Raw genomic sequence first — 16,836 nt, 5'->3', positions numbered from 1 at the left:
AACTCTAGTTCTCCTCTGAATGCCAACCGTAAATTAAAACTCTCCTATTTTGTTCCATTTTTCCATGGCAAGGCTGCCTGGATTATTCTTCCCTTCCTCCATCTGTGAAGACCTATTCATAAAGTATAGCTCAGGTATTATCTCCAGCCCATTAAGACCTTTCCTGACCCCTAACAAGATTAAGAATTCTCTCCTTTGAGCTCAGGTCTGTGTTTTATAGGTACCTCAGTTGTCATCCTTGTGGCACTATGCTATAATTATTTGTTTAACAGCTTTCTCCTCTGTTAGCCTGTGAATTCCTTGAGTCCATTTATTCATCTTCATTCCCCAGCATCTGTCTCAATGGCTGGTTCACAGTTTCTTGAATTAAATTGAGTTCCATAAATTAAATAGGATTCTAGAAATTAAGCCTGTAGTTTATTTTCCTCTACTCTCCAAATATAAGGGTGTTTGCATTTTTTCTTTAATCTGAGTTTCCGTTTCCTTTTTCATTTGTCTTTGAGACTTCTGGCACTCATCGGAGGTTATGTTAGCCTTTTATCTCCACGGTTTGATATTTGTACTAGTGATAGGAGAGATTTTCTTATCAAAGAAGAGAAAATTTTCCTTCTAGTTTGAAATTTATGACTATAATAAGTTTATTAAGGCCATTTACTTATTTCAGTCCTATAAATATCAACTTTGAAGATACACTATTAAAATTTGAAGTTACATATTTTAATGGACTGATTTTGTGTTAACCACGTCATCACTAATCTGGTTGTTCTTGCTTCTTCCCTAATGGCAGAAAATTTTCAGTTATATTGCTATACTATACCTTTCTTAGGTCAGGAATTCAAAATTTAACTTACTTTTATACTATGTGAGGAAACCCTGGTGGCTTAGTGGTTATGTGAGGAAACCCTGGTGGCTTAGTGGTTAAGTGGTACAGCTGCTAACCAAGAGGTTAGTAGTTCAGATCCACCAGGTGCTCCTTGGAAACTCTATGGGGCAGTTCTACTCTGTCCCATAGGGTTGCTGTAAGTCAGAATTGACGGCAGTGGGTTTGGTTTTTGGTTATACTGTGTGAGCTATTCTTAAAATACGGTCCAAAAAGTACTCTGTTACCAACTTCGTTTCTTCTGTTTTCAGATTACAAGATAAAGTTCGAGAAACAATTGAAGCATTGAGAATGGCTGGTATTAAAGTGTGGGTACTTACTGGAGACAAACACGAAACAGCCGTTAGTGTTAGTTTATCATGTGGCCATTTCCACAGAACCATGAACATCCTTGAACTTATAAACCAGAAATCAGACAGTGGGTGTGCTGAACAGCTGAGGCAGCTTGCCAGAAGGTAAGCATGTCGGTACCTGGATCATGCGGTTCAGGGCTCAGCAAACTGTGGCCTGCGGGCCAAATCTGGCCCACTGTTTTGTACAGCCCAGGAGCTAAAAGTGGTTTTTACATTTTCATTGGTTGAAAAAGAACCCAAAGAAAAAATAGTATTTTATGACCTAAGAAAATTATATGAACTTCAGATTTCGGTGTCTATAAGTAAAGCTTTAATGGAACACAGCCACGTTCACTTGTTTATATTACCTGTGGCGGCTTTCCCACTACAGCCCTGGGTAGTTAAGACAGAGACCTCATGAAGCACTCTCGTCATTTCCAGTGCCGTTTGGTGCCCTGCACGTCTGTTAATACATGTTTAGCTTTTCTAATGTGTTGGTCATGTAATAGTCTTACCACATCTTATTTAAAAATGGAGGGCTATGTCTCAGGAGCAGAGCCTGCTGTACTGTGAACCCAGTAGTTCCTGAGTACTGGCCTGCATAAAGGGACATGCGCCAGAATGTAGATCTGTGCACTACTTCATCGAGAAGGCCTCATGGGAAGCAGGGAGGCAAGGTAGTGTGCAGTGTGCTTCATGATGTGTTTGATTTAAATACAGTGCAAACGCCCTATCTCTTTCTGGGAACAAGCGGTGTGCCCAGCCACCTGCAGTCAGACCACAGTGTAAGTAACACCTGTGTAGCGTATGCCCAGGAGGGAGGTGTTACCTGTGTTCCATGACGTCTGGCATGTGTGTCTGTCCAGCATTACAGCCCATTATAGGGTTAACATTAGGAGACAACACTGATGTTTCCTTCCTCTTCCTACTTGCACATAGGTGATTTTACTCATGGATTTTCCTGAACATTCTTGATTTCTTTTAATTTTTTTTTAATTAAGGGGATCTACTAAATGCATAACTACTATTTCTATTTTTGTAAGGCTTCTGGTACAATTTATAAGAATATCCTTTATCAGATCATTTGTTACAGTTCAGTTTAGACAATAGAGTTACTGTATCTATATATCAGTTCATTGCAAAATTGAATGTCATCTATTTTACTGATGTATCAGTAACTCTCAGTTCTGCTTAATCTTAACTTCCAGGTCTTAAGACTGAGTTTGTTCCCTGACGCGTGTTGGTGTTGTAACAGCAAAATCTGTAGGTCCATCTTTCAGTAAGAATCCTCTGTTCCTATATGAGTATAAATGATGTACCTTCGGGGTATCTCACAGAGGCTACGTTTGTGTTCCCTCTTAGAATTACAGAGGACCATGTGATTCAGCACGGGCTGGTCGTGGATGGGCCCAGCCTGTCTCTTGCACTCAGGGAGCACGAGAAGCTCTTTATGGACGTTTGCAGAAGCTGCTCAGCTGTGCTGTGCTGTCGCATGGCACCACTGCAGAAAGCAAAGGTGTGTCTGAGTCTCAGTAAGTTCCAGAAAGATGCTCAGATCTAAAATGATTCCTTAAAGATAACACCTTACCTTGTTCTGTTTGGTGGTGTGCAGTATGTGAATCTAGCAGCTTACAGAATTTAACCACGTACATTAGAACGTTGGAATCTTCAGAGTAAACACTAAGGTTTCGTCTGTTCGTAATGACCTACAAAAACCTGTGATAGGCAGCACTTTGTGATTTTACTGAGACACAATTTCGACTGCAATACTGTGGTTACAGAAGTGAGTTACTGAGCTCGTGAGGGAGGGACCCTAGAAGACATCATTCATCTGCACCTTCAGCTGACTGTTGATCTCTGCTTATTCCTGCATCCTCATGAATCCATTATTCTGCCTCCTTGTTAAAATGGCTACCAGGTGATAAACAGAACTTTAGTAAATTGTCGAGAAGCTAATTAACTTGTGATACAGGGCTATAAAAACAGGAAATGATGAAATTTCAACTAACTATGTTTTAAATGAAAGCCTAAAACATTTTTTGTAACTCCACATTTGGAATTTGAGGTCTTAGGCTATATCCTTCACAAGTAACCCCTTCAAATACACATCTAAACATGTAGATCTAATAAATTAGACTTTTTTTTTTTTTTGGCTTCATGGAATTTTATGCCTGTATTATCATAATTCATGGACCTCATCCTATGGAGACTACAACCAGTGAGCAGATGTAGCTACTGCACAGGTTAGGAGGAGTGAACCCATGCGTTCAGTGTTTTTAACTCACTGGAGAGAGATGTTGTATGTGTACCTGAATACCCCTCACCCCTGTACCTCTCTCCCTGCAAACGCTCACACTGCTCTCTTCTTATGCTGTATTTTGTTTGAGTGTATTTGTTAAAATCTAAATTACTAATAGAATTAAAAACTCAAATATTTGAGTTTTGTGATTTCCCCACTATATAGTGAGTGAGCTTTTTTTTTTGTAATAATTTTTATTGTCCTTTAAGTGAAAGTTTACAAATCAAGTCAGTCTCTCACACAAAAACCCATACACAACTTGCTACGTACTCCCAAGTACTCTCCCCTCAGTGAGACAGCCCGCCCCCTCCTTCCACTCTCTCTTTTCGTGACCATTTTGCCAGCTTCTAAGCCCCTCTACCCTTGCATCTCCGCTCCAGGCAGGAGATGCCAACATTGTCTCAAGTGTCCACCCAAACCAAGTAGCTCACTCCTCACTAGCATCCCTCTCCAACCCATTGTCCAGTCCAATCCATGTCTGACAAGCTGGCTTCGGGGATGGTTCCTGCAGTGGGCCAACAGAAGGTCTGGGGGCCATGATCAATGGGGTCCTTCCAGTCTCAGTCAGACCATTAAGTCTGGTCTTTTTATGAGAATTTGGGGTCTGCATCCCACTGTTCTCCTGCTCCCTCAGGGTTTCTCTGTTGTGTTCCCTGTCAGGGCAGTCATCAGTTGTGGCTGGGCACCATCTTGTCCTTCTGGTCTCAGGATGAGGTAGTCTCTGGTTCATGTAGCCCTTTCTGTCTCTTGGGCTCGTTATTATCATGTGTTCTTGGTGTTCTTCATTCTCCTTTGATCCAGGTGGGTTGAGACTCATTGATGCATCTTAGATGGCCACTTGCTAGCGTTTAAGACCCCGGACGCCACTCTTCAAAGTGGGATGCAGAATGTTTTCTTAGTATATTATATTATGCCAGTTGACTTAGATGTCGCCTGAAACCATGGTCCCCAAACCCCTGCCCCTGCTTCTCTGACCTTTGAAGCATTCAGTTTATTCAGGAAACTGCTTTGCTTTGGTTTAGTCCAGTTGTGCTGACCTCCACTGTGTTGAGTGTTAGAATGAGCATTTTTTTTTTAATGGACAAGAGCAAGGAGATATTTATTATAAACAATTTGTAAGCCTAAGTTAAAAAATTCTGCTATTATGGACCCTCCATTGTAACATAAAAGTAGCTTCACATAAAGAACTTTTTGTTCCAATGGTATATTAGCTAAAATGACAATATTCTGGTTATTTAACTTTGTAGAAAAAGCGGCTGAAGAATACAGTCTAAATAAACTAGCCATAGAAATAGATGAGGCCTGCAGAACTGCAGTATTTTTTCACCCAGTTACACAAAGATTGCTTTGACATGAGACATAACCGTGCAGGGGCTGTTAGAGTAGATTTTTACTGCTCTGCTTCTCTGACCCAGCACAACGTTAAACCAACCGATTGGTTTTGGGTCATGAGGTTCCCATTCTATGTTCCATAAAGGTGTAAATGGAAGGTGAAAGGATATTATGACTAGTGATCACACATTACATATTTGTATCAGGTTTTATATTTCACTTCAACCCTAGAAAAGTATTACATGAAAGGATTTCGAGAGAGGAACTGAAAAGATGCCTTTCCAGGCTCTGATTTCATCATGACTGACACACTTTTATTCTTCCTCTAAGAACTGGATTCTCACCAAAGACACAGGAACATAAGATCCCAAAAGACAAAAAGGGCCACATAAGCCAGAGACTCCATCAGCCCGAGACCAGAAGGATTAGATGGTGCCTGGCTACTACCAATGACCGCCTTGACAGGGAACACAACAGAGAATCCCTTATGGAGCAAGAGAAAAGTGGGATGCAGAACTCAAATTCTAGTAAAAAGACCAGACTTAATGGTCTGACTGAAACTGGAGGGACCCCAGAGGTCATGGCCCCCAGACTCTGTTAGCCCAAAACTGAAACCAGTCCCGAAGCTAACTCTTCAGACAAAGATTAGACTGGACTATAAGACAGAAAATGATGCTGGTGAGGAGTGAGCTTCTTGGCTCAAGTAGATACATGAGACTAAGTGGGCGGCTCCTGTCTGGAGGTGAGCTGAGAAGGCCGAGGGGGACAGGAGCTGGCTGAGTGGACATAGGAAATACAGGGTAGAGAGAAGGAGTGTGCTATCACATTGTAGGGAGAGCAACTAGGGTCACATAACAATGTGTGTATAAATTTTTGTATGAGAAACTGACTTGAATTGTAAACTTTCACTTAAAGCACAATTTAAAAAAAAGAATAAAAAATAATCATCTTTAAAAAAAAAAAAAAAAAACAAACTAATTCTCTCCTAACATAGTCATCTATAGAAAGAAAAGCTAGTGAAAACAAAAAGTTTCCAAACTATTCAAAAATATTTGACAGTGTTCTTTATTCCCATTAATTTGACTACTTTGTAAAAGAACAGATGAGAGGCTCAGGCTCAGGAAGTGACTTGCCCAGAGGAGCCACAAGATGGTAGTTGAGACATCTTAGATGTCTTAGACTCCAAACAAAGCAGGCTTTCAATGTCTTAAACTCCAAAGCACACGCCCTTTCTTCTTCACTGAGCTATATATTTTAATCTATTTACTAAATCTATTTACTATCATATTTAATCGAATATTATGTTTCCCTGTATGTTAGTCTACACAAACGTATGTTTAATTTAAAAACAGGTCTTAACTTCAGATCTTTGTAATCTTACTCTAAGATTGGCTAAGTAATTTTTTTTTAAGATGCAATAGATCCAGATATCCAAATGTTTTATAATTGGTCCTCCAGAAATATAAATGTATGGCCAAAGAAAAAGTCTTTAAAGATATTTACTTTGATCTTTTTAAAATATGATTTATGGTCTGACAAGGTGATTTTCAAACTGCCACTCTTGACACTGAATCTTGGTGTTTTGCTGCTAAATCAAGTAATTTGACCTTATCACACTGATCCAAAAAAAAAAGTTTGATTTGATTCATTTAGTACACCATTACTTAAACACAAGAATCAGTCTTCTTACAAAACCAAGAAATATGTATTTACTATTGCTTTTGTCAATACTTAAAAATAACTCAGATAAAGTTCTGGCCTCTCTAAAATATACAGAGTATATACCCCCCTTTTAAAGACACAGACCTCCTTGAAAATCTTATTTTAAAAAAAAGCTATGTATCCTCCTCCCAGCAAAGCAGCTGTAGTCTCTGTGTCTTTGTGTTAAGATGTTGGCACCAAATATGCAAAACTCTTGGGAGAATATTTGGTAAATAAGAAACTTGAAAAATGGAAATAAAATTTCATTGTGACCTGGCCAGCTGCTGTTTTTTCCCCTGCTGCTTTTCACAGTGATGCTGTCTCCTGAAGACAACGTGACTGGGAGCTTCCTCAGAGCTCACCCAGCCCTCCCCCGTGTAATCATTCATTAGGGCCTGCAGAACTAAGATTGCTTCACATTCACAAAATGTTCTTTTTTGATGGATTAGAACTGCTGACCTTTTGGTTAGCAGACGTCGCTCTTAATCACTATGCCACCAGGGTTTCCAAGGCTTTTGTAGTAAAAGGTTCAGTTTTTGAAAGTTAATAGTGTTTTGCTTACTGTTAAAATAATAAAATACAAAGAATATATTCTCAGTTTTGATAATAACTACTATATGTTAAATACTTGCTCTGTGCTAAGCATTTTGTTTGCATTGTTTCAGTTAATTTGAACAACAAGCAACTGCTAAGACATATATATTTATCTGCAGTATCCCAATGAGGGAAATAAAGTTAGAGACCTTAAATATATGAGCCAAAGCCAATTGTGGCTAATCAGTAAATTGCAGAACTGTGTTTTGAACCCAGATTCGCCGACTCTAAAACCCTGCCTTATTACAAAACAGTTGTCTTTCCTGTTTCGAGTGAAAAGAACAATTTCTTGAGAAAGATCATTTTTCCTGACAAAGTTTGATTGAATGCAGTTATTTTACACAAATAAATGCTTTTTAAAAATTTAAGCTGTAAATAAAAAGATTCTTGCTCCCTATTATAAACTCAAAGATAATCTGCAAATTGTAGTAGAGGCGTCCCTCAAAAAACGAGCCCCATCGACAAATATTATCTAATATTAAGCATTTCTCTTTTATTGTTCTACTGTTCTCACTAGTCATTTCAGATAAAAGACTTTATACAAATACAAGAACTTTGAAATTGCATCATAATGAACTAATTAATTGTATGTCTTTCAGGTAATACGGCTGATAAAAATTTCACCTGAGAAACCTATAACGTTGGCTGTTGGCGACGGTGCTAATGACGTAAGCATGATACAAGAAGCACACGTCGGCATAGGTGATTGAGTTTTCCTCCTGAATTCATAGCTGATATAAATATTAGGTGGTCCTGAATCTTCCTTGTGTGGATTAAAGTGCAACATCAGATGTGTGAATTAAACCAAATGCAACATGATACTGTATCACCACCACCTGTCCCCATCAGAAGCCTATGTATAATTAAGCCCACTTTAAGATGTTGTATTTCCTAATTTTGAAGGAAATAAATACCACATTAGTGAATGTTAGCTTTGCAAGTTCATAATAAAAATAACTTTATTTTTATATGCCATTTCGTACCTCTTAAAATGCTCTCACACATTATACAATGTTAAGTTGATATTTCCTGTGTTATTATGCATAACAAAATTTTAAGTGTGTGCCTATGGACCTAGCAATCATGCTTCCAGGAGTTTCTTCTAATAATTTAACATGTTCATACAGATGTATATTATAAACAGTGTCCATAATGTATTTAGTGGCAAAAGCAAGTTACAAAACAAATAACTCCATTTTTGCACACATCTGTATACATATTAAATATGCACACACACGTGCATAAACACATATAAAATAGGTAGAAAAGAAAAAGTCTAAAAGAATATAGACCAAAAACCGTGGGTTTTTTCCTAGGTGTCAGGATTATAGGTAATTTTCTTTATATATATTTTTGGTACATTTTAGTCCTTTTATGACAAAAATTAAAAATTTTAACTTAGAAAAATAATTTTTGAAAGCTGCTTTCAGATTGAAAAACTAAACTTGCCAGTAACTCTTTTGAATTGCAAAGGCTTATTATAACCTAAAAAAAAAAAAAAGTGCTCATTTTTCAGATAAAATTATGTACTGACTTCGAAAGATGTTGTATGCTTTTCTTTAAAAAAGCACACTTTGACTTATGCATGAAAGTTTTAAAGCAGTTAAACCTGCTCTTTTTTTGTCAGGTTCAGATTATTCAATCTTAGTATTTTTTATATTCGTGGGAAATAGTGATGTTCAACTGTTTTATAGAGCATTCTGTTCATCAGGAGTCTCTATTAACCACAGCTTTGTGCTTCTCAGTGTAATGTATTGATGTACCTGCTAGATCCCGAAGTTCTGATGTCAATTTTATATTAATTGTATTTTGTTATATCCTAATTCTTTGAAAATTGTTTTTAACAATTGCTGCATGGGGCCCTGGTGGCACAGTGGTTGAGAGCTAGAGCTGCTAACCAGAAAAGCTGGCAGTTCAAATCCGCCAGCTGCTCCTTGGAAATGCTATGTGGGGCAGTTCTATCCTGTCCTGTAGGGTCTCTATGAGTCAGAATCAACTCAACGGCAGCAGATTTGGTTTTTGGATATGCTGTATAGAAGCCTTGGTGGTCCAGTGGTTAAGTGCTTGGCTGCTGACTAAAAGGTTGGCAGTTCAAAACCACCAGCCACTCTGTGGGAGAAAGATGTGGCAGTCTGCTTCCGTAAAGGTATATAGCCTTGGAAACTTTACAAGGCAGTTCTATTCTGTCCTGTAGGGTCACTACAAATCAGAATGTACTCGATGGCAATGGGTTTGGTTTGGTTTGTTTTGTTTTGTTTTTTGGTAGATGCTGTGTAGTAGGATTTAGTGTTCTTAAATCGAGGTTCAACAGTTGTTATCTAAAATACTTGCAGTTATATCATGAACATTACACTACAGTTCTCAGTAAACTTGCTTTTGTTCCTGTTATTACAGGAATCATGGGTAAAGAAGGAAGACAAGCTGCCAGAAACAGCGACTATGCGATAGCTAGATTTAAATTCCTCTCCAGACTGCTTTTGGTCCACGGTCATTTTTACTATATTAGAATAGCAACCCTTGTACAGTATTTTTTTTATAAGGTGAGTTTCATGAAGGTATTTTAGAAACAATTACTGTTGTAATAATTTGATATTTCAATTCTAGAAACATTATTACCACGTAAATTTTTCTTTAGTTTCTATAAGGGAAACAGTAACAGCTTATGGAATATATTTTGATTATTTTGCCCTGATATATATCACCAGAAAGCAGATCAGTGGTTACTTGGCACCGAGGGTGGAGGTGATAGAACTGACTGGAAAGGAACACAAGAAAGCCTTGTGAGGTGACAGGAAGGTTGTCTAATTGGCGGTGGTGGTGGTTACACAGGTCTATAAATGTGTCAGAATCATGAGAGTACACCCTGAATATCTATACATTTCATTCTGTGCAAATTAGAATGCAGTAAAGTCGATTGCTTGTAAAGTCATTTTGTCCCAAGCCAGTAATAAGTTTTAATTTAACAGAGATTCTTAACTGTTTTCTGCCTTTGGCAGTCTAGTGATAACCTACGAACCCCTTCTCAGTAAGGGGGTTTTATGTGCAGAAAATACATAGCTTACTAGGATGCTAATTATGTTCAAATTCTTCTCTGTCCCTGGACTCCTTGGAAGAACGCAGGCATCTTTGGAACCCATGTTAAGACCAGAGTACCCTGTATTGCATACACTCCTCTAGTTCAGTAATAGCTACAAGCCAGTGAAAGAGCACAGGCAGACTGTATGTGGCTGACAGGTGATGGTGGCGGTTTTCTTCTAGCTTAGTATCTAGCTTTTACATGTAACATGAGTATGTTCAGATGGGAAGGTGTCTTGTTACTTCCATGTATTCTGTGTTTTAAATGTTTTTGCATTTTTAAGCTATTAGTAGCCTTAAGGTTTAATTAAATCTTACTTTTATTGTACTGTATGTGAAAAGAATAATAGTTGGGAGGCTTTAAATCCAAAATGATGTATTGCTTGGCAATGACAGAAGTGAAGAATATTTTCATCCTGGTATTCACACTGCTGCTCAAAGTGATTTTAGACGTTTTTTAATAAAATGGAAACCCTCCTTTCCCATTTTATGTGGACACATCCCTACGGGCAGCTGCTGTACTTATCAACTGTGATTGTGTTTCTGGATTCTTGAATAGCCACTGGCTTCAATAAAAGGTTTTCATTTTTATTTATTTAGATTATTGCTTTACAAAAAAGAAACATGAAGACTTTAAAATCAGTATGGTGATTTCTTTTTTTTAGAAATTTCTCTTTCAAACCTAAATATTTTAATTATTTCCCATTTAACCTTGTTTTTCAGAATGTGTGCTTTATCACACCCCAGTTTTTATATCAGTTCTACTGTTTGTTTTCTCAGCAGGTAAGTAAATAGAAGCTTGTGTTTTGTCCTTTCAGAATGAGCTCTGTTTGGTTTTTTATAGACACTTGGAGGGACTTTTTCCATTTTTCTTAGTCCTGCAGGTAGCTGGACAAAACTTTTCTGATTAGTTTATTTCATCAGTACAATATTCATGCTATTTATTTATTCGGGATTTCAGCTGGGGTAAGTGTTGATACTGAAATACATCTTAATTCTGGATGCCTTTTAAAAAATATTCTTTCAAGCTTACAAGGGAATTTTGATAACTTGGTTCAACTTCCTGTGATATTTCTTTCTCTAGAATCCTTATCAAGCCAGGCCAGATAGCTCCTGGAGGAATGCCTCAGCATTGACTTTTAATTCTAACTCACAGAATTTTTATTAAGTCCAGCAATGACATGGGCTACATCTCACAAGCTAGCTCTAAATAATTGAAAGGGGCCACCTGGAGTGCTGTATTGACAAGGATTGTGAAGATACAGGCTATGAGGGAAAATGCTGTAATTGATTAGCAGTGGTTGTAATGGGCACGGGATGGGTACATAGTTGCCATTCCTGCTCCACTCTGTCTTACTTTAGAGATAAGAAAATTGAAATCCAGAGATTAAGTTAACTTGGCCAAGAAGACCACATGGTGAAATTAACATGTAAACCATGACATGAACCCATTGGTTCTGACTAGATGGGCACTCTTTTTACATACCACACTGCACATCTCAAATTGATGAAGACATGGGTTCTAATTTGTTGAAAAACACAGGAGTTTAATTGCTTTAGGTTTTTCATGAGTTGTTTTTGTCCTTGGTCTGTTTTTTCCTCTGTTTACAATCTGTGACACTAAATCCCCAATATCTGCTTGGGCATTGATTTTCAGTAACAGCATTTGCTTACCTGGATGAAGTAAAGAAACCTGTAAGAGCGTGTGACCAGGGACCTAACCTATCTCAATGAGATTTTTCAGGGTCATTGCCATGTAATTTGGGAGACAGTATTAATAACAACAAGAAGAGTTTGTGAAGCAGTTAGTACCAACAGTAGTACAGATAACTATTTAGAGGAGGCAGCTGGCATCAGGGACTTGGGCCATTGTGGGAAAGTTGGTGGAAGAGGAGAGTCCTGCTCAGTGCCTCAGACGGAGTGCAGGACTCAGGTGTGGAGACAAAGCCACGGAAGCAAAACTGCATGCAGCATACCAGGGGGAATAGTCAGAAGCCTAAGACGCGTGTGGGAGAGTTACGCAGAGACTAAATTGTGGAGAGTCTTGAAATGCAGATCCAATTTACTGTAATTACAACAACATTTTACCTAGCCAAATATTCCAGTTCCCACAACCAATGTAAATCTAGGAACATTATATATTTACATCTATATAAAACACAAACTGGAATTATTAAAATGGATTTTGGTGTAAATTAAAAAGAAAAAAACTAATTTTGTGCTTGTTTTTTAATATCCTTTTGATGACATGCAGAAGCTGTACATAATTTAAAATCTCAACATGCCTACCACTTCCTCTTCCTAGACACTGTATGACAGCGTGTACCTGACCTTGTACAACATCTGTTTCACTTCCCTACCTATTCTGATACATAGTCTTTTGGAACAGCATGTAGACCCTCACGTATTACAGAGCAAACCTGCTCTCTACCGGTGAGTATTTTCCAGTATTATGGAGCATCCATGGCATTTCTGATTGCAGATAATATGTTCAACAGGTGTTAATTTTTAAAAGTACCAAAACATAAGCAAATATATTAGTTTTCAGTAGTATCTTGGTGATGAACACTTTACTATGGAAACTAGCTGGTCTTGTGGAACACCCAGGAGAAGATCTGAATCATTTTTCCAGTGTTTTTAAGAATGAACCCTTTTATCCTGGAAACGCACTGAGCAGTTTTGTCATTCGTCCTTCCCGTTTACCGTTTCAAACCAGGAACACTTCCTTCGTGTGTACTGAAGAAGTTGTTTAGTCATTGGTAGCCTCTGGCGTTCCTACATAAATTAGTTCATGTGCTAGTATTGCCGAATTTATGAACGGTAAGCAGTGCAAAAGGAGCCCTTGTGGCGCAGTGGTTAACCACTCAGCTACTAACCAAAAGATGGGTGGTTTGAACCCACCAGCCACTCCAGGAGAAAGATGAGGCAGTCTGCTTCTGTAAAGATTCTACGAGGCAGTTCTGTTCTGTCCTGTAGGGTCCCTATGAGTCAGAATTGACTCAACGACAACGGGTTAATCAGTGCAGAATTCAGGGTTGAGGACAGTAATTTCAGTCCCAGATCCCCTAAGTTACTCCTGCGTCCCCAGACCAGGTAATCATTTTCTGTGAGGTGGCACCTGTTCCTCAGGACCAGCTTATGGTCCCCGTTACCCTGACTTATGCGCCTATGGGAGGTCCAGTTTTCCAGAAGTGCCGATAGCTTACTTTGACCATGGTTGGCACAGCCTGACTCTCATTTCCGTGCTAGGTGTTGGTGGGGGTGAAGTGGATTAGGAGCCTCAGTGCTAAACGTAACTCAGGCGACTTCCCTAAAGAGAGACCATGATTAGAGTGACTGGAGTTTATAGAAGAAAATAGATAAACCAGTGTTCATAATCAAATTAAAATGTCAGGGCTTTATTCTGCTTCTTTATTAAATGAGAAAATGTATCTCAGTATATTATGTGAACTCTAAGCTACTACACAGATGTACAATATTATTATAAGCAGTGGTTTGTAATATTTTCAATTAAAAATCCATCTTTTTGAAATTATCAAATTGTAGTAATTGTTCAGTACATAAATAGTAAATATGAGTCTTAATGTGTTCCTTTCTCTTTTCTTTTTTTTAATTTACAGAGACATAAGTAAAAACCGCCATCTAAGCATTAAAACATTTCTTTATTGGACCACCCTGGGTTTCAGCCATGCCTTCACTTTCTTTTTTGGCTCGTATTTTCTATTAGGGAACGATATATCTCTGCTGGGAAATGGCCAGGTAAGATGTATAGTTTTTTTTTTAATGTTTACTAGTATTTTTTTGTTTTGTTTTTAATAACTTTCTGTCATAGAAAATAAAAGTAAAATTTGATTTAAATTCTAAAATTGCAGATATTAAACTAAAATGCAATTATAAAAAGTTTTTTTTTAAACTTAAAATTTCACACAAGTAGAAGTTAAAACAGAAAGGCAACCCAATGTAATCGTAATATGAAACTCAAGTTACTACAGTTTGCTTCAGAATTAACTCCCACAAGGATATGCCCGTGCTTCTGATTGCCATTCATCCCAGGGCCCTATTTTAATGATAAAACCAAAAACCCACTGCTGTTGAGTCAGTTCCAACTCACAGTAACCCCATAGGGTTTCCAGAATCAGACTGCCACATCCTTCTCCTGCGGAGCTGCTGGTGGTTTTGAACCTCTAATTTAGTGCTCAGAGCCCTGGTGGCACAGTGGTTGAGAGCTCAGCTGCTAACCAAAAGGTCGGCAGTTCAAATCCATCGGCCGCTCCTTGGAAACCCTATGGGGCCCTGGTGGCGCAGTGGTTAAAAGCTCAGCTGCTAACTGAAAGGTTGGCAGTTCAAATCCACCAGCTACTCTTTGGAAACCCTATGGAGCAGCTCTACTCTATCCTACAGGGTTGCCATGAGTTGGTATCAAGTAGACGGCAATGGGTTTGGTCTTTTGTTTTGTCACGATGCTAAGTATTTTACAATAATCTTCATTAATCCTCACAGTAATCATGTTAGGTACTACTACCCCCATTTTTCAGATGAGGAAAGAGATTTAGTGTTTGTTTTTAATTGTATGAATTCTTTTTTTTTACATTAGGAAATGCTAGCATACTCTTGAGTGCACACTATGGTTGTAAGGATGTCCTAAGTTACTGGTTAGTATGGCCACTTCTTTGAGATGTGAAACTAGGACAGAATGCTACACAGTACATTGGTTGTTATACTGTATCCTAACTGGAATGCTTCTGTCCGGAGCCTCTGGACAGAATGAGGTCTCTTTCTGGCTTAGCTAGATGGTTAGAGAGAGGGAAATGACAGCAGTGGTACTGTGGTGGACTGGAATTGCTGGTCACCTTTAATTTACCTTTTCCATCGGCAATATTTAAATATTGTGAAGTATGTTCGCAGACACAGAGATTCAAGCCTTGCCATCAGGACGATATAAAGCTTTATCTGTTCAACAAATTTTTATTGAGGGCAAAGTGTTCCCGTGTACTATACTAGGCTCAGAAACCCTGGCGCCATAGTGGTTAAGAGCTCAGCTGCTAACCAAAAAGTCAGCAATTCAAATCCACCAGGCGCTCCTGGTAAACTCTATGAGGCAGCTCTACTCTGTCCTGTATGGTCGCTATGAGTCGGAATTGACTCAACAGCGGTGGGTTTTACTCATATATATATATATATACATATATATATATATACATACACACACACACACATATACACATACACACTAGGCCCTGGGCCTATGAGGGCAACCAGCACACCTGGTCATGGAGCTGTGCAGGAAGCAGTCAAGTAAACTAATAACATTGTGCAAGAACAAAGAAGGAAATGGGTTTCGGTTGTAGAGACACCTTATCCACGCAGGTCCCTTTAGGGTGTAGGGTGGAAACATAACTGTTAATGCCAGATCACTTTTGAGGACACAAACATGCATCTAGTTCATGAAGCCCAGGGGTATGTATGGCACTGCCCAAGCAGTAACTGCCTCTTACTGAGTTTTTTCTCTGTACCAGGGTATATTACATGCATTAGCTTATTAAACCATCATAACCACCCAGTGTGAGGAATATATTATTACTGTTTTGCATATTAAAAAATTAATGTCAGAGATGTTAAGACACTTACCTAAGGTCACACAGGAAATAAATTACAAGAGTAGAATTCAAACTAAGATCTGCATGACTTTAAAGCCTGTGAGCTTAATCACAGCCCTAAATCCCTGAGAAATAAGCAGCACCTTGGTACCTTTCTGTACAGAATTGCCTCCTGTGCAAGGAGCATCAAACAAATAAGGATATGACTTGAATGGGCCCACTTCCACCTGAAACATTGGGTAGAACTGTGCAGAATGAAGGGGGGGAAGGATTTAGAAGAAGGAAAAAGTCATTGGATGAAAAGGAGATTAAAGAGACCTTTTTTTGCTAGTTATTACTGTTTTCTGATTTTAAAAGTAATACGTGCCCATTGTGGTACATTTCGTATTAAAAAAAAAACAAACCCAGTGCCGTCAAGTCGATTCTGACTCATAGCAACCCTATAGGACAGAGTGGAACTGCCCCATAGAGTTCCCAAGGAGTGCCTGGTGGATTCGAATGGCTGACCCTTTGGTTAGCAGCTGTAGCACTTAACCACTACACCACCAGGGTTTCCAAATTTGGTATATACATGAAAAATTACAAAGTAAATAAATCACCTGTTGTCACTCTACCAAGATGTAATTACATCTAACATTTTAACATGTCCTTCCATTCTTTATTTTTTGCTAATTTTATTAACTTCATTATTTTTTATTCCCTTTTATTCTAAACATTATAGCCTAAATGATCGTGTATGTTATTAAAAATGTTGAGGGAGATGAGTGGGTAGAGGGGGTTAAAAGCTGGCAAAATGGACACAAAAAGAGAGTGGAGGGAGGGAGCAGGCTGTCTTATTGGGGGAGAGCAATTGGGAGTGTGTAGCAAGATGTATATAACTTTTTGTGTGAGAGACTGACTTGATTTGTAAACTTTCACTTAAAGCACAATAAAAATTTTTAAAAAGTGTTCAAAAATATTTTTATGTCAATATACTGTTGAATATCATAATTTAAGTATTTCCTGAATTTGATAATTTCTAATTTT

At 38.3% G+C, this 16,836-nt stretch overlaps 1 protein-coding gene across 4 annotated transcripts in view; it reads left to right on the top strand.

Moving 5' to 3' along the window:
• Window positions 1-16,836, top strand: part of ATP11B (ATPase phospholipid transporting 11B (putative)) — a 113,395-nt gene that overhangs the window by 68,125 nt on the left and 28,434 nt on the right. For all 4 annotated transcript variants that reach the window (XM_010592800.3, XM_064279602.1, XM_010592797.3 and 1 more), the window contains 7 exons: window positions 1,132-1,335; window positions 2,575-2,728; window positions 7,738-7,840; window positions 9,533-9,678; window positions 10,937-10,996; window positions 12,519-12,646; window positions 13,834-13,972. In XM_010592800.3, the coding sequence (XP_010591102.1) occupies window positions 1,132-1,335; window positions 2,575-2,728; window positions 7,738-7,840; window positions 9,533-9,678; window positions 10,937-10,996; window positions 12,519-12,646; window positions 13,834-13,972 (934 nt within the window). The remainder of the gene's footprint in view (window positions 1-1,131; window positions 1,336-2,574; window positions 2,729-7,737; window positions 7,841-9,532; window positions 9,679-10,936; window positions 10,997-12,518; window positions 12,647-13,833; window positions 13,973-16,836) is intronic.

Source organism: Loxodonta africana, chromosome 1, assembly GCF_030014295.1.
Source record: "Loxodonta africana isolate mLoxAfr1 chromosome 1, mLoxAfr1.hap2, whole genome shotgun sequence".
In the NCBI taxonomy this organism is placed as follows: Eukaryota; Metazoa; Chordata; class Mammalia; order Proboscidea; family Elephantidae; genus Loxodonta; species Loxodonta africana.
This window is presented reverse-complemented; position numbering and strand designations above follow the sequence as displayed.